Genomic DNA, 18,402 nt, shown 5'->3' with positions numbered 1-18,402 from the left:
TGTTACGTAGAACCCCACAGAGGTACATTGTTGCACACAGTGGCACTGAGAGCTACTGCTATACATAGAGATGCACAATAAGATAACTCTGAGCATTATTCACGGCGCTCACCGGTTCTACCGAGTTATTATTGTTAAGGCTGCATAACTAGGAGCGTTGCATTCAACTTCAGACCGTGGAGAGGATAAGACGGACCACCATAGCTGCTTACTTCAGAAAGATATGTGCGGTACTAGTCAACGTAAAGATGCAAACCGTCTTATTACCTGTTTTGAATGGTTCAATTAGTTAGTTAGTTTGTCAATTTAAAAGATATTTTCACCGATCAAAAAAGAGTTTGACGCAAAACTGTTGAAGTACAAGACTGTGAAAACTAGTAATTGGTACTGCTTTCAAACAGGATCTAAAAAAACGATTTGTCTCCTGCCGTTGACCTCTCTTCATATTTTTCCCAGAAATAAGGTCAGAGGGGGAGTGTGGGAGGGGAGGGTCTAAGGCTCTCTATACCCTGGGTGGACGGAGGGGTGATGGACGCAGAGACAGAGAAAGGGGGCGTGTCTCTGTAACCAGGGGTCTCTGCGAAGAATGAACGTTGTCCCTCACATCAGTACATTCCTGCTCCTTTCAATACGTGCCCCACTCTCCCAACCCCCCTCCTTTAGGAGGGAGCTCGATTTATTTCCAATGCTCCTGTAACCATGCAGGTTTCACAGAGAGTGGTCAGTTAGTCTTTCTCCCTCGCTATCTCTCCTCTATCTTTCTTGAAATATGTTTAAGGATCGTTAAAGATTTTGAATAATTTCAAATAATGGCAGCAATAGGATTAATGTTATTCAAAGTGTTATTCCATGTTTATATTAATAAAATACACGGTTCGTTATTATTATAATTATTATTAATTCCCTAAGCATCAAAATAGTAGGGGTTTGCTTTCTTTTTGCTCCATTGTTCTTTCGCCGGTGGGTCATTTTGTCGAAAATCTCTCTGCCATTCTGAGGGCCCAGACGGAGCAAGGTGTTTCATTAATGTGACGGGTCTGGTATCTGCTCTAGTGTTATAACAACGGCCTTTGTGCCAGAGAGATGACCCTCTTGTGTGGTACATCTGCACTCACCCCTCCATCTGTGGGATCTGTTGAATAGACTTTCTAAAGCACATCAGTGTAATTAGAGCAACAGGCCACCGGTAGACAGCGCTCTCCGGGTCTCTGATGGATGTGGGGGGGGTCCTAGACGATGAGGGTACCCAGGGGAGGAGGCCCATTGTCAGCCAGTGTCTAGTCAGACACTCCCCCGGGTAGGCTCTGCGCTGCTCTTCTTCTGGTGTGTCGAAGAGCTTTCTATTCCTCACAGCACTCCAGAGCAAAAATATCCTACCAACAGTTACATTTTATGTTCACTAGTCTTTATTTCTCTTTACTGAATGCATTTAATCTGCGTGTAATGTGTCTGTGTTACTTTTGAAGCACGCTGTGTGCACATATGTATACAGGAGTAGCTCTTGGGGGTGTGTGTGGAGGTAAGATGGACTCTTTGTGAATCGAGTTTGTCGAACCCCATATGACCTTTGAAGGATATATTCAACGCTCATTTATCCTTGTCCTTCTGCTATAAACTTCTATTGTTTTTTATTTTGCTTGTGATATACAAGTAAGTAACGTTAAATGGTTCTAAATCTATGCAAAGATTATGGATCAGACTCTTTCAGGATACTACTAGTACTATCACTACTAATATTGAAGCAAACGACTCATACTGATGTACTTTGCATTTTTTTTGTCCAGCTGTTTCGAGAGGTCCGCATCATGAAAACACTCAACCACCCCAACATAGGTGAGCTATTGTGTGTGTGGGGGGGTGTTTGCAGTGGCGTGTGCGCGCGTACGTTTGTGTGTCTACCTCCATGCTAAGACTTTATGTCTTCCTCTGACAGCTAAAGTACAAATATAACACACTGGGATAAATCACTTTTTAATGATTTCTTCCGTATGTCTGCATCCACGCCTCCCATTATTTTTTGTAATATGTCCGTCTCTTTGCGTTGCAGTGCAACTGTTTGAGGTGATTGAGACGGAGAAGACTCTGTACCTCATAATGGAGTACGCAAGCGGAGGTAAGAGACAGCACCCCATCGCTCTCTATTATCAGTGATTTATTTATAGATATGTCAGCACTACTGCGCATGGCATTTGTCAAGGGCAACCGTAAAGCCGTTGCAGTTGTTCTCCCAAACAATATTATTTCCCACCCAGAACGACGGGTGTGCAAGGATTTACGTCAGCGGTGCACACTGACAGCTGTGTTCACCTTGTTTGTGTTTCAGGCGAGGTGTTTGACTACCTCGTGTCTCACGGGAGGATGAAGGAAAAGGAGGCCAGAGCCAAGTTCAGACAAGTAAGGCCTTCATACACGTCGTCGTTCTATCTGTCGGCCTGTCTGTCGGCTCTTCTGTCTGTCTGGCCTGTCAAGGCCTCCATCATGTGACACCCCCTCTCTCTCTCTCTCTCTCCCCCATCATGTAGCCCTCTCGCTCTTTCGCGCTCTCTCTCTCTCGCGGTCTCTCTCTCGCGGTCTCTCTCTCACACTCTCATGTCCATCATGTAACAGCCCCTCTCTCTCTCTCTCCTCCCCTCAGATTGTGTCAGCTGTCCACTACTGCCATCAGAAGCACATCGTCCACAGAGACCTGAAGGTGATTGGCAGGTTTTGGTTTCAGTCACTGTAACAATGATACCACACTCTCAGTCTGGCTTTCATATGTGGTTCATTTTAGTTCCTGTATAAATATATATTTTGGAACAGAATTATAGATCGCTTTGTTTCATGCGTATATAGTAGGGAAAACTGGACCAGCCCCACCTTTATTCATGTATATATAGTAGAGATATTAGGGCTGTAACGATACGCGTATCAAACCGAAAATCGCGATACTCAAAGCCACGAACCTGTCTCGCGGTGTGAGAAGGCAGAAGCGCGATATGCCCTTTCTAACTCTTCGGTCAAATTGTCCGATTGAAATTTGCTAATAATTTGTCTAAATAATAGTCTGCTGACAGCGCCCCCTCCTATCGATGCCGTAAATATGTGACGAGATGCCCTCTCTGTGATCACAGCTCTCCATGGCTACGGAGGATTGCATTTCTCCACAGCCGTCGAAGTCCTCATACGCGATATGACCGACATTTATCCAGAGTGGGCCAAGCGCGAAAAAAATTGCCTGCGTGATCCTGTCTCTATTGTTTTGTGTGATTTGACTGGCAGTTTGTCTGCTTATAGGTCGGAATGAAGCGGCCACCGATTATTGGCAGGATGGGTACTTTATTCTACCGGACTCGTTCGCTTCTTCACTAGACACACGCGCTACCGCTCGCTCTCCTCGCTCGTCCACTCACTCGCTGACGTCACTCACACACGCATACGCACACTGCCATTCTCGCACATACACATATGCTACTCCTCGTTATTGCGACGTTCATGTTTTTCCTCATCTATTGAAAGTTAGGCTATTAAACATGTTGCATTCTATACGGCCTGATTATGTCATTATTTAAGCTACATAGCCTAATAAGAAGCGCTAATAAGGATATTTGAATAAACCAACCAAACAGTTAAAGGGGCCCTATTATGCCTACCAGCAAAAAGCATCCTCTAACTGCAATCTTTGGTTATTTCTTTATTAATTTAGCTATACTTTAATAGTATTCTTTTGGTTCAAATCTGTTCAGTGTTCCAAATTATTTGTTATTAAATGTTACATTAAGATAATTGGTATTTAAGTGTTGTTTAAATAAAATACTTTTTAAATTTAAAAGAATCGTGGGATGTATCGAACCGTGGGTCAAAAATCGTGATACAAACCGAATCCTGAATTTGTGTATCGTTACAGCCCTAAGAGATATCTATATATAGTAGACATGTTGAACGTCTCCCAGTGTCCCCTATGCAGGCTGAGTACCTCCTCTTTATACATGTGTATATATAGTAGAGATATCTATATATAGTAGACATATCTATACCTAGTAGACGTGTTGAGGACCTCCCTGTTTTCCCCCTCGCAGGCTGAGAACCTCCTCCTGGACGCCGACTCCAACATCAAGATCGCCGACTTCGGCTTCAGCAACGAGTTCACGATGGGCAGCAAGCTGGACACCTTCTGCGGCTCCCCGCCCTACGCCGCCCCGGAGCTCTTCCAGGGCAAGAAGTACGACGGCCCCGAGGTGGACATCTGGAGCCTGGGGGTCATCCTGTACACGCTGGTCAGCGGCTCGCTGCCCTTCGACGGGCAGAACCTCAAGGTGGGCCTGACGGGGACGCCGTTAGTGTTGAGTTGTCGGGCGGACCCCTTGATCTGACGAGGCTTACAGGGGCCTCAGATGAAGGTCGTTAAGGAGCGGCTTAGGGCTTGTGGATGTGTAGTAGCCAGTATATAATCCCGTGTGAAATCAATCGTCCCAAACTTTTTGCGTCGGCACCATCACGCATTTTAACATCCGACTTTGTCACTGGGCACGACAAACGCAATTGGTAAACGGGCCAATCGTGATGTGAACCTGGGGTGATTGACAGTCGCGCAGCCCTAACGATCCCATCCCTTTGATATGACCCCGTCCTCACCCCTCCAAGCGTCCGCCACCTCCATGACGTTTGCACCACCTACTGCTCATTACAGTGTTGTCGGGTTAGCATCTCTGTTTTATTAACACAACGGTAATCTCCAAACTGCAACCGAAATATAAGCATTTTGCTCCGTTGGAGGTTATCTTTAGAAATGTCTCTACAGGGAACGTATTGTAGGTACCAATGATGACTTAGTTTAACGGATGTGTATGACAACTGTGGATGAACAAAGAGTGTGACGAGATAATATAATGTCTCCCATTAAACTGTTTACTTAATGCAACCCTATTCAAGATAAGCTCCTCCTCTGCCATCATCAACAAGGAGGCTTCAGTGAGCCCATAACTGGTTTTTAAATGCCTTTTAATATTTGTTTGTTTCCCTGCCAATGGAAGCACTCAGGGTAGCCACTGCGCGTGAAGAGTGCATCATTTTGTTAAATGTCCTGGCCTCTCCTTTGGGCCTGCTCGGGTCTGGTCTGTTGATTCACTGGCCTGGTCTGTTCTTCCTGTCTGGGGTCTTAGGAGCTGAGAGAGCGGGTCTTGCGGGGGAAGTACCGCGTCCCCTTCTACATGTCTACCGACTGCGAGGGAATCCTGCGGCGTTTCCTGGTACTCAACCCCACCAAACGCTGCACCCTAGAGGTGAGGAGGACAAACTGCAGTTGCACAACGAATTCGATTTTTTTTTAGAAATCTAGATTATTTTGCGATGTTCCTTTTCGTTGGTGTTTTGCAGCCTGTTGTAACCTAGGTAACACCCTGTATTTGTTAAAGGGCCTAAAGTGTTTTATCCATAATTCTCATTTTAATGGGGATTAATTAAAAATATATATATTTTCATCATCTCTCGCTTTCTCGCTCTCTCGCTCTCTCTCTCTCTCTCTCTGTGACTCTCTCCAAATCTCCCTGCATCTCTCTATCTTTCTCCATCTATCTCTCAATCTCCCTTTCTCATCACTCTCCAGCAAATCATGAAGGACAAGTGGATGAATGTGGGCTATGAGGGAGATGACCTGTTACCTCACATAGAGCCTGTTGAGGACTACAACATCACCAGTCGCATCGGTGGGTCATGGAAAGACACATTAATGCAATACAAAGCCCAGCATGCAAAGCGACAGCTCCTTTCTCAGCCTTTTGTTCAATCAATTGATTATAATGGATTTGTTAGTGTTACAATTGCAATCAAATACCCAGCCAGTACAAGATCCACTGAGAAACAAACACATTAGCTTCCGGATGTCTCTAAACGATGGAATTTCTCTTCACTTCATCTAAAATGGTCTTCGCTGGTCTTTCTTGTTTTTAAAACCAGTTGAGCGCAACATTCTTCGTTAAATCATTGAACTTGCATTACGATGTGGACAAATAACTATTCAAATTGATAAAAGCCCTAGTCTGATTCCGTCTTGAATCACAATTCCGGTTTCAAATAAAAAATCGATTGAAGTGTGATCCAGAATAGTCAGTGAAACTGGATTGTGTGACATAACATGACTCCAACGAGTGACGAGCATAGCATCCCAACCTGTCTCCTGTGGGGCGCAGAGGTGATGGTGGGCATGGGCTACTCCCGGGACGAGATCAAAGACGCGCTGACCACCCAGAAGTACAACGAGGTCACCGCCACCTACCTGCTGCTGGGGCGCAAGTCTGAGGTAAGGGTTCCCCGAGAACGCAGGCGGCCATGTTTGGGTCAGCATCCCTCCCTGTTGGTGCCGGGGCTAGCACAGACATGTATAGAACAGTGTGGTGGGGTCAGGTCTGGTGGAGTTTCCCTTTGGCTCAAAGTGCCATGTGAATCCCCCTGCATGGGGGTTTGAAACCATTACAAGCATTTCATATGCAAGATTATATTTGTATCTTTATGTTTTTGTATTGGACACTGAAACAATCTTTATTCATGTCGTCATTTAGCTGATAAACTAAGCTGTTCCATCTGCTTCTTTACTGTTTTCTCTTTCTCTCTCGCTCTCGCTCTAGACTGAGGGGGGTGATTCTCGCTCTGCCAGCTGTCTCAGTCTGTCCCGGGTGCGTCCCGGCAGCACCATTACCAACGGGACCAGCAAGCACTCCTCCTCATCATCGACGGGACCGGCCTCTTCCTCGTCCTCGGCCCACAAGGCCCAGCGCAGCGCCTCCACCTACCAGAGGCAGAGACGCCACTCTGACTTCTGTAGGACACACACACACACACACACACACACACACACACACACACACACACACACACACACACACACACACACACACACACACACACACACACACACACACACACACACACACACACACACACACACACACAGTAACAGTTAAACAGTCTTCTACTCACAAACAGACTCTCTCTCTCTCTCTCTCACTCACTCACTCACTCACTCACTCACTCACTCACTCACTCACTCACTCACTCACTCACTCACTCACTCACTCACACTCTCACACACACACACACACACACACACACACACAGTAACAGTTAAACAGTCTTCTACTCACAAACAGACTCACTCACTCACTCTCTCTCACACACACACACACACACACACACACACACACACACACACAGTAACATTTAATCACTCTCACTTCACACACACACACTTGTGTCGTATGTTTTTAAAGGACTTCCAATGTTTTTTTCCGACGATCCTCCGCTTTGTTCTTCTTTCTTTTTTCGGTACAATGTTCTCATTCATCGCGTCTCGCTGTCACTCATCTTCTTGCCCTCTGCGTCCCCCCCTTGCTGCAGGTGGTCCGGCAGCACCGGGCTCCGCCCATCCCAAGAGAAGTCCTAGCGGCGTCGGCGAGGGGGCGGGGCTTAAGGAGGAGCGCATGTCCATCCGCAAGGCCAGCACTAACACGGTTGGCTCTCGTAGCATCCCCACCCCCTCCAGCCCGATGGTGAGCTCCGCCCACAACCCAAATAAGGCAGAGATCCCCGATCGCAGGAAGGAAGTCAACGCAACCACGGTAACCGTTATATTGCTCTTTTAATTATAATGATATTTTGGTGTCTTAGGTTTAAAATGTCCGATTTACATGGAATCACAACACTGATATAAGCTTGCTTAACCGACGTATAATATGAGAGCGACAGACTTATGATTCACCCCAATGATAATGCAATGACATTTGCAATATGCAAATAGTCTCTGCTGTGTTATGTGGGGCGCTGTAGGGAAATATCTGACATAAATATGTCATCAGAAAACGCCAGTTGAACTGACACTTTAATTTGATCAGCTAATTGTCCTGTAATGAGCTTGGAGCTAAAGAGGCAATGTCTGCGTCTCGTCTTCCAGAACAACATCCCGGCCAGCGCCATGACCCGCAGGAACACGTACGTGTGCACGGACCGCAACAGCACCGAGCGGAGCTCACTGCTGCAGAACGGGAAGGAGAACAGGTGGGAAGAGTGGAGCCCCCCCCAAGGAACGCCGCACTGAGCTGCTCCCCAAGGCTGGGCTGTCTCTGTGTGTGTGTGTGTGTGTGTGTGTGTGTGTGTGTGTGTGTGTCTTTATCGCTCTCTCACTCTCTCTCTGACTGTCTCTTTCCCCGTGACTCTGTCTGTCTGTCTGTCTGTCTGTCTGTCTGTCTGTCTGTCTGTCTGTCTGTCTGTGTCAGTCTGTGTCTCTGTCTCTGTCCCCGTCTCTCTCTCTGTCTCTCTCTCTCTTTGTGTCTGGCTCTCTGTCTCTGTCTTTCTCTTTACCTCTTTGTCTCTCTCCCTCTCTGTCTGTCTGCCTCTCTGTGTCTGTCTGGCTCTGCCAACAAAAAATTTGCATTTTCAGACTTCTCTCTCTCTTTTATCCCACACCCTCTCACCCTCTTTCTCTCACTCACCCTCTCATTCTCTTTCTTTCTCTTTTTCTCCACCTTTCTTTCTCACTCACTTGTGATTTATCTATCTGTCTGTGATTCACTCGATCACATCTTCTGTTGTGTCCTCATTAACTGTCATCTGGTCTTTCCTGTATACGTTCCTATCGTTATGTCTCTTGCACGCACACGCACACTATGTTCTCTGCCAGTTCGTGGAAACAGCCTGATCCAGGAATCCAATTTAGACACACCTGTACCGAAACACAATAGACAGAGGCATACATGCATACGCACTCATGTGCACACAGAAACATGTGCACTGCTGATGTGATGGACAGGGAGTGGGACAACTTGTGGACAATGTCAAGCAGTTGGTGAAGGGAAGAAGTGCATCATTAGCATAAAGCAAAACTCAATACACACACATGCCTGCGCCTGCATGCAGTTTCTCACAAGCACACGGTACACAGCCTCAGGCATTCTCTCTCCCTCTCGCCTTCTCTCCCCCTTCCAATCTCTATCCCAATCAATGTTCGAGATCGAGTTCTGCTCTACAAGTGCATGGCAACCTCACCTGATGGCTCCATAGGCTCCGCCCCTCTCCATAGGCCCCACCCCCTCCACGGCTTCAATTGTAGCTTATCCTTTACGTTAAGCAAAGCTCCGGTTGGTAGAGGTTTCCCGTCACCACGGCGATGAAAGTGGGACGAACAGCTCGATTGGCCGATGGGTTCCACCGCTTAAGTTTTATGCGGAGATCGGAAGAGGGGAACAAACCCAGCAGGCAAAAGCAATACGGCGTTGGGGGGGGGGGGGGGGGGGGGGGGGGGGAGAGAGACTAATCCCATCTGACTCTGTTCAGCGAGCGTTCAAACTGGGTTTAATGGTTCACTCACTGCACTCCCACTGCTGCCATCATACTGATTTAAAGGCCAGCGGCCAGACGTTGAAACCCAGCAGCGTTTGAGCTCTGAGGGCGATCAGTCTGGTGGTGGCTGGGTAAGCCGACCGTCTTTGTTTGCAGAGAGCTTAGCCTGTTTGAGTTCAGCTGATGGTACGCGAGGCAGGGCCGTGCAAAGTGAAGCGCACTCTAGGGCTGAACGAAATGAGAAACAATGTGGCCCAAGAAAGGGAAAGGCTGTGGGGAATGTGAGGAGGGGGAATTGGTGGACGAGTGAAGTCTTTCATAACCTTCAGTCAAATATTTTCCTTGCTGATTTCCTTATCCCTTTTTATTTGCAAACCACAAATTCAGTGTGTTATACATTTTATGTTTACAAATCGATGCAAAGGTTGACGTCGTTGACAGACATACCAATAGGGGACAGCCATTTGAATTTAGTGCTAAAATTCAGACTTTTTTTCTCCCCTCTCTCTCCCTCCCCCGCTGCAGCGCCGTCTCCCACCGCCTCCCGCCCGCCTCCCCCTCCACCCACAGCATCGCCGGGGCGTCCGGAGCCTCCTCCACCGCCTCCACCCCCACATCCCGGCTGGCCAGAGGCACGTCCGTCCGGAGCACCTTCCACGGGGGGCAGATCCGGGACCGCCGTCCTCCCTCCCACGTGCCCCCGGTCTCCCCCACGCTGTCCCACGACGCCACCCCCCTCCCCCACGCGCGCACCCGCGCCACCACCAACCTCTTCAGCAAGCTCACCTCCAAGCTGACTCGCAGGTAAGGGGAGGGGCTAGGGTTAGAGTAAAGGGTAGGAGGGGAGAGTGTGGGGGAGGGAGGGGGAGTAAGGGGGTGCCTGAATGCTGTGTTCACTTTATTTCCAACGCAGGTGGGACAAATGTAGGTGAACAGATTGGCGTAGCTGCATTGATTAATTGGCCAAAGTGGTGTTTGTGTTCCTCCAAACATCTAGGGACTGATTTTAATAAGACCCTTTCAAAACCTTACTTAAGGGGCTGAAAGTGTGTTGGTTTGTGTAGTGTGTAGCTAGTTCCTCTACCCGTGTTCTCAGCCCAGGTGTTAACAGCTAAGCTGTTAGCATCTATCGTAGCCCTGGAAGCTAACACCGCTCTACTCGGTAGCATCCTGCAGCTATCCTGGCTGCTTTTAACCTCCACCTCCTCTCTTATAACTAACACGTCTGCTCCCTGAGGATTAACCCTTACAGACTCTTTACTCCCTGCCGCTCACTCTTAACAACACTCTTAACAACACTCACCTGTCAGAACCCTGCTGAACATAGCACGGCTGGTGTTTCTAGCGTTGGGAAACGTTAAGACGTTATAGAACCAGTTAAGGGCTCGAGATTGAACATGAGTGAGATTTTATCTGATGCCATGTGAATTGTTTGTGATTATCTTGGACCCCACCCATCTTGCAGTCTGTACCTTAAAACAAGCTCATTACGGTGGTTTGAAACGTGTAACCCAGAGTTGGCTTATCTCACTACTAAGTCTGTTGTTGCTTTATTTGTTTGTTCATTCTTCCCTTTAACGATTTTTTGCTTTCTTGGCCAATCTTCTCCTTCCCCTGTTTCAACCGTCACCTCACCGCCTATCCATTTTCTTCTACAATTTTTTCTCACGTCTATTTTTCAATCTTTCTGCCATTTTCAACTCTTCAATTCATCCTTCTCTTGTCTTTCACATCATGTTTTCCTTTCGTTTTCATCTTTTGTTTTGGTTTTGTTTGTTTTTGTTCTTCCCCCCCTCCCCCCCTCCCCCTCTCCCCCTCTCTCTTTTCGGTTTCTCCCCCCCAGGGTCACTCTTGACCCCTCTAAACGTCCGGGCTCAAACAAGTCTGTGTCGGGCTGCCCTCTGCCCCAGGGAACCAAACCTGTTAGTAAGTCCTCCTACTGTGTTCTCTGGCTGCTGCTGCTGCTCTCCACGTCGTCTGTCTGTCTGCCTGTGTTGTCCGTCCGTCCGACCGGTCAGTCCGTCTGCCTGCCTTGTCTGCCTGACTGCCAGTCACTGCCCTATCACACCCTATCCCCCGCCCCCTACCCCATCCTCGATGCGCTGCCGCGGTTGGCTGCAGCCTCCTCTACCTCTTTCTTTCTTTCTTTCTTTTTCTTTCTGTGCCTCTCTCCTCTCTCCTCTCTCCTCTCTCTCCTCTCTCCTCTCTCCTCTCTCTGTCTCTCTGTGTCTCTCTCTCTGTCTGTCCGTCTGTCTCTGCTGGCTGAGTGCTGTGCTCTAGCACCGCCCAGAGGCGAGATGGAAACAGTTTTGTGACCCGGTGCAGAGAAGGACAGCAGATGGTGTTTAGTTTAAGTACAGAGAAGAGGCTGGGTGTCCTCCTTTTGAGTGGGAGAGTTTAGGTTTTACGCTCACACATCTGTGTGTTGTACAAGTGATTAACTGATCTATTTATTATTTATATAGACCTTTCTTTAACCAGTCACACCCAAGCACACGGGCACACCAAAGTGTGTGTGTGTGTGTTTGTGTGTGCGTGCGTGTGAACTCTAAACCTGCAAGTTGTCTCATGCGTGACCTCTGTAGAGGCTCCTAGTCACCTAGTGTCCGTGTGTTCGATGCCAGCCTGCCCTCCAGCAGAGCTCGGACCGAGAGGGAAGGGGCTGTCTATAGAAGGAACATGGTGGCGTGGCCCAGCCACAACAGACAGGGGGTCTGTCACTCATTTAGTGTGGAAGACCCCCCGAACACGGACACTGAAGTCCTTCTAGCACGCTTGACTAACACTAATAAAAAACACATTGTATATAACACAGCGGCTCTGCAACAAGCGATTGCACTTGGAGTTGTGGCTCCAGCCTCAACTCTGTGCCTTGATTGTCTTCAGCGTACCAGCGTTGGTCTCTTTGGAAACAAGCTTCTGCCGATTGATTAAATGTAAATGTGAGCGGATTTAGCATTTTTTTTTCCAATATATATCCTGTTCACCGAAGCCAGATGTCCACAGTTCTCAAACACGTGTCCGAGCCTCAGCTCGGGAGGTTGAACCCCCTCCAGAGAGTGAGACGGCCCCCTCTGAGGCTCCGGGAGGGCCCCCCCCCCCCACCAGAGACGACGTTAAACATGCTCTCAGGTCATCTGTGGTTACCATCAGCCATACAGTCATCAGACACTCAGTCAGCCAGCCAGGGCACCGGGCAGCTGCCTGGTGGCCTGGCTGGCTGACTGAGTGTCTGTGACATTTAAACATTTAAAGTCTGGATTAGTTATGTAACGCAGGATTAGCCCTGTGTAAACCCTGCTCTCTCAAGATACAGATGCTCGTAGTCTCTCTCTCTCTCTCTCTCTCTCCCTCGTTTGCTCTCTCAGATTCAGTGGATTCTGTAATGTAATTATAGGAACCGATCGCCATCATCTAGTCATGACGATGACTTTGTTGTTTTCTCTGTATTGTATGAGGGATTATGATTAGTATTTTCGGTGCTATTTAAAGACGTGTAATTCAATAGCAGCCCGGCGGTAGCGGTGTTCCAGGGACAATTCAAATGTATATATTGATCATTAGTCTTGCTTCAGGGACATGGCTCGTTCTCCGCTCCACGTAGAAGAGGATGTGAGGCCCCAGGTTATCTTTTGAGCCAGGGAGGAAGGCGTTGTGCGTGGAACACCAAGATGGTTCTACCAATGTGCTCATTAATATTACTATTTGGACTGGCCAGGAAATGAGCTGTCTAGGTTACTGTTGTCGTAAACAACAAGCATCGATCACATGTTTCACCTGCAAAGTGTATATTGACTTAATTGATAAGACCGTTTGGTTGGTTCACATTCAGACTACTGCTTCCAAGAATCATCTCTTGCACCTTCTCTGGATTCACCCCCTCCCCCTTCCTTTGTTTCCCCCTGTCATTCTGTTGTCGTGGTAACGTTGATATGATGTTGTGTCGTATCCATCTAGCGAGTGTAGGCGGTCCATCGCACCATCCATGGTTTCAGGCCGAGTCGTGTTCTGTGTTGTGATTGGTCTGTGACTGGTTGTTGTTATTGTGGCTTTGCTGCTGACTTGACCAATTGTATTCCAAGTGGGGGGGGCGGGGCTAGGTTAAAGGGAGGGAGTGGTTCTTGCTTGTGATTTGCTGATTAATTCCTAACGGAAACCTTTGTCTTCTTCTTGAGGGTCACAGACGAACCTGAGAGAATCAGCAGATCTCCGGTCTCAAGGTGAGTTCATTATTACCTTTTCAAAACTGTCGGAAAATACTCTGGGACTTTTTTTTTTACATCGGTAGTAGTAGTAGCGGCCTTCCGATTTTACACTGATTTGACAAAATACTCGAACCTTTACACATAAAAGTAGAAACTTTGACTTTGTAGGGACCTGTCGGTTAATATTCCAACCCATAACAATTATTCCAAATTTAAATGACCCAATCCGATAACTTCCAGAATCAAGGGGTTACACACATTTAGTCATGGTGCTGTGCTGGACCTCTGGGGTGATTTAACGGGTACCTCAACCAAGTCCCTGTTTCCCTCCTGCGGCTGCTGCAGCCTCCGCCTCCGCCCAGCCTCAGACTCAGCCTCTGGTTAGGGCCAGCAGGTAAACCCAGCGCAGTGGAGTGTTTAGCGGTAGCTACGTAGCTCGTGACTTGGCTAGTTGTGGTTGCTTACAGAGCGGCAGTGGTGTTCGTAGAAGACCGTTCGGTGTCGCTGGTGGCTCCTTCCTAGAGGGACGAATAGAGTGATTGCTGTGGTTTGCATCCACTGTGGTCGGAGGTCCAGTTCTCTGAGGCAGAACTGTTTGCCTGTATTGAATAAGGGACCTTGTGGTCTACTCCCGACACCTGGAGGCCAACTCTGATGCCTCGCTCAAAGGAACACAGGAATTTCATGTTTACAGAGAGCTGCAGACGGCTACCTCCATCCTTTGGTTGTGCAATGGCATTTCCAGTATTTATTTTAGCTCCTGCTCCTGGCCCAGATACGACATTATTCAGTATTAAACCAGTTCTGGTGACGGTAAACTTAAATAACCCTGCAGGCTGGATACTAAACCCAACCGCATGATTATTAATGAGAAGCCAGAATGTCTCGCCAAATACCCATTTCTAAGCTTTGTATGGGTAAATAAAGGACAACATTTTGCCTTCTCCCGAATCCTCAGCCAACAGGTAACATGTGTCACATGGTGTATTGTGTTCATGTTTGTTCAGTGTCACCACACATTGTTTTCATGCTGGTACTTTATATAGCTGTATTAATTTATGAATTTATTAATTTATTCAATCATTTCAGAGGCAAATATGATTTGCATGTCTTGCGCATCACTTTGGATCCAGACTTTTTTAATATAAATGTATATTTATTAACAAGACCCAGCTAATAGGGAAAATACAACATATAGGCATAAAGTGTGTGACCAAACTATAATGTGATATTAATATATTTCCTTCTTTTCCTCTCTCTCCCCAACCCTCCATCACTGCACCCCCATACATTTTCAATACATCCAATCACCTTTTCCATTCACCCACACTCATCCATTCACTCGTTTCACTCTCTTCAACACTGGGCCGGTTGACCCCTTGACCTCCTTTTTAACCTCTGCAATCCTCCACCCCTCTCACTCACTCTGCAACATGCCCCCACCTCAATACACCACCCTCCTGCCACCCATCACAACACCTCCTCCATCCTCTCCCCTCTCCCTCCATCTCCCCACCCCTCGGCCCCCCTTCCCCGGCCCCCCCAGTCGCCATCTACCTGGGCATCAGAAGGCGCTGGAGCCCCGGGCCCCCCGATGCGGCTGGGATGTGAGGGTGCGGAGCCAGCGGGACCCGGCCGAGGTGGTGCTGGCGCTGCGCGAGGCGGCCCAGAGCTGCGGCTGCCAGGTCCACCAGGCCGGCCCCTTCCTGCTGTCCTGCACGCACGGCGCGGCCGGCGCCCGCGTGGCCTTCGAGGCCGAGGTGTGCCAGCTGCCCGGCGCCAGGGGCCCCCCCGGGGCTTCCGCCGGCCCCGCCGGCGCCCTCGCCGCCGTCCCCGCGCAGAGCAGTGGCGTGCGCTTCAAGCGCCTGTGGGGCGCGCCACTCGCCTTCAGAGACATCGCCACCAAAGTGTCTAAGGAGCTGGAGCTCTGAGGGCGGGGCGTGGGGGGCGGGGGCGGGGCCACGCCGCACAGGGACAGGGCGGGGCTACGGGGAGGACGACGACGACGGAGGAGGAGGAGGAGGAGGATCGAGGAAGATGAGGGTGAGGAGGCGAAGAGCCGCTCGCCGTCATCTCCTCCTGCTCCTCCTCCTGCTCCTTCTCTCCGCGCGGCGGACGCCCGGCCTCCGGCAGGGACACGCCTCTTCTCCCAGCGGGAGAAACAACGGACGCACAGACACGGATAGAGCGCCCTCTGCAGGCTGATGAAGACGATGGTGACGACTGGAGCTGCCACCTTTGAACCCCCTTGCGTAGGAACCACCACCCCCCCACCAACTCGTGACCTCATGGAGTCAACCGTCTTTTCCCCTCCATGATTCCACATTTGCCGACGAGAATGAGCAACTCTGTTTTCTCATTTTCACTCCTATTGTATCATATTTGTCATCATTCCTTTTTAAAGAGCTGCTATTTAAAGACTTTTGTTTTATTTGTTACATAGTATTTTGTTATTGTTGTATGCTTTTAGAATGGGCAGGTGATTATTGACCTCTGTTGTTTTACATTTTGGGTCATGTTGGCGGAGGATGTTTCCCACCACGATTTTAAAACGAGAGGGCGCAGTCTGTTTCTCGGCCTCTAGAGGGAGATGTGCAGAGACTCGCGTCAGTTCCCCTTCACTCGGTTGAGCTGTAGACACATGTTAAGACGTTCTGTCTGTCCATTCGTCCATGGCACCTGTTTTACTGTTCATGTTGTTTTTATTGTACCTTGGTACAAACACATCCCAGTCGGTTCTCAGTCTGCCTACAAACGGATCGGTAGCTAAACACGACGTTCCCTCACTAGCGAAGCTGCCCCCTGTCCCATAATGACACGTAGGTTAGCGGAACATCACTACTTGTCCACACGATGAAATAAAAGGATGTACTATACTCCTGTTTTTATTTTCCTGCACCTTTCACCACACGATAGATCTACATGGGAAGAGTAAGGTCCAAACAAGCATTGGAAACAAATAACTTATTCAAGAGTCCTAGAAAAAGGAGACTGTTACGGTGTGTTAACGGTGAAAGGAAAAACAAGGTTTTCCAACTCAGAGAATGCTGTTTTTTTTTATTTTCGAAAGGGATACATTTAAAATAATGTCTGATTGTTTGTATGCTTGTCAGGGAGGTGGAGGTCGTGAAGATGGATGACCAGTGATGTCTAAGGATTCTATTGAGTGACGTGCTTTGTATCCACCTCCAGTACAGGGACTGTATGGTCCGCTCTCCTTACTCCAATCTTCACTAATTTAGATCCAAATCTCAAGCATAACACACAGCAGCGCAGACTACATTTCAGTGGAAACAGTCAAACCGTGGTGACAAACATGTCTGTTGGGGAAATACTAAAAGTGTACTCTCTTGTCTCCTACCTGAAAACCGGTTTGGATTACTTTGTTGTCGTTGATGCCGTTTGGGCAGTCCTAGCTGCGCCTGGAAGCCACTGTACACCCCGCGAATCCCACCAGCCATACAACACGTCTTAACAGTGTCTACAAATGCAGACTTACCCAACAGCCAATCTGTGTTTGACACTCGCTTGTTTCACTAGTAGAACCTGTAGAATTAGCCACTGTAGTGATAACGTCACTTCATGTGATGAGTTCAAACAGTATTTGTTTCCTGCTGCCGTGCTGTTCCGTACTGTAGCAATGGCCGTAGGTCTTGGTCGATGTGTTTATGCGGTAAGACCGGTTCGACGACTAATAGACGCAAGACGCCCTTTCAACACAGAAAAGCCACCATGTGTTCATTGAAAGCAACATTGATTTGAATACTCTTCTGTCCCGTCCTAACATCACTTCCCTATTTTCAGACCCCGAGTAGCAACACGCTGAACCCTGGTGGCCACACCCTTGGCCTTGTGTTGACCAATCACACTGCAGTACTGTTAAGGGGGCGTTACGACTGTTGACCCATCACCTTTGCGTGTTTTCTCAAACGGTGTAGGACTGTTGCGGCGTTGGTCTGGTTGGTACCATCGGGCCACTGCAGAACCTGGATGCATGTGTGAAGTCGGTGTAGCGTTGGTGTCTTCAGCTGTGGAGAGCTAAGGAGGGGGCGTGAATGAAATTGCTGACCTTGAATGACCTCGGTAGGATGTAGGGTACCCCTCTATAAATAAATAAAGCCACTAACTTAATAGAATGTAGCCACTGGACTGGACCCTGGAGCCTGCTCACACGTATGGTGCAAAGTTCTCTGAACGTAATCCCATTTGGTACTATGTTTGCAGAAAAATAGGCCGAAGCATTTGTTGTGTTGACGTTTTTTGAACCATCTGACTAAACGTGGACTTCTGAATGTCGACGGTGAAGTGTAAGGACAGACTTCATATTTCTACCGCTGTGATGACTAATACTTTACCGGGAGACCTGCAGTCCCATCCATGATGGCCACCACTGTCTTAAATGTTAAAGCTGTGATTTAGGGCTAATCCTTTGCCAACTCTTTTTCTGTTCAGTTATTTTTTGGTCCACCACTCCGTACTTTCCGACTGTACTGTCAACGAACATGAAGCGGGCCACGCTGTGAGACCAGAGCGTTTTGTTGTAGTGTGTGTTGAGGCAGTTGCTTTTATCAATGATACTTACGGGCTGAATAACCGATGACCGACCTGCAGTCCGGCTGCATGTCTCCAAGGAAACCATGTGTGACGCAAACTCAATAAAGACTTTCAAACCACTTCACTGTTCATTTGTTTCGTGTTTTGCCGGGGTGTTACAGTGAAAGTTTATTTTGTGTGTGTCTTCGCTCTCTCTGTGATGGACGCCTTGGACAAAAGCATTCATTACTGACTAATAAATAGTAAGCAGTAGTAGGGGCATGTGTTTGACGTTGGGGAGAATCTAGTCAGGTAAACCCCAATTTGAGCCAATCGGAAACGGCCCAACAGTCAC

At 48.3% G+C, this 18,402-nt stretch overlaps 1 protein-coding gene across 13 annotated transcripts in view; it reads left to right on the top strand.

Annotated features, from left to right (window-relative positions):
- The window catches only part of mark4b (MAP/microtubule affinity-regulating kinase 4b), a 45,225-nt gene extending 27,037 nt beyond the window's left edge, over positions 1 to 18,188 (top strand). For 2 of the 13 annotated variants that reach the window (XM_030337303.1, XM_030337302.1), the window contains 16 exons: positions 1,785 to 1,833; positions 2,048 to 2,113; positions 2,324 to 2,394; positions 2,636 to 2,692; positions 4,059 to 4,295; positions 5,142 to 5,261; positions 5,585 to 5,684; positions 6,168 to 6,277; positions 6,603 to 6,795; positions 7,372 to 7,592; positions 7,925 to 8,028; positions 9,835 to 10,113; positions 11,153 to 11,235; positions 13,485 to 13,529; positions 13,860 to 13,908; positions 15,061 to 18,188. In XM_030337303.1, the coding sequence (XP_030193163.1) occupies positions 1,785 to 1,833; positions 2,048 to 2,113; positions 2,324 to 2,394; positions 2,636 to 2,692; positions 4,059 to 4,295; positions 5,142 to 5,261; positions 5,585 to 5,684; positions 6,168 to 6,277; positions 6,603 to 6,795; positions 7,372 to 7,592; positions 7,925 to 8,028; positions 9,835 to 10,113; positions 11,153 to 11,235; positions 13,485 to 13,529; positions 13,860 to 13,908; positions 15,061 to 15,445 (2,169 nt within the window). In that variant the 3' untranslated portion in view covers positions 15,446 to 18,188. The other 11 variants (XM_030337304.1, XM_030337311.1, XM_030337305.1 and 8 more) reach the window with 11 other exon arrangements.
- Positions 18,189 to 18,402: the final 214 nt, after the last annotated feature.

The sequence above is a fragment of the Gadus morhua genome, chromosome 16 (genome assembly GCF_902167405.1).
Source record: "Gadus morhua chromosome 16, gadMor3.0, whole genome shotgun sequence".
In the NCBI taxonomy this organism is placed as follows: Eukaryota; Metazoa; Chordata; class Actinopteri; order Gadiformes; family Gadidae; genus Gadus; species Gadus morhua.
The sequence above is the reverse complement of the archived record's forward strand: the minus strand, read 5'-3'. Positions and strand labels throughout refer to the sequence as shown.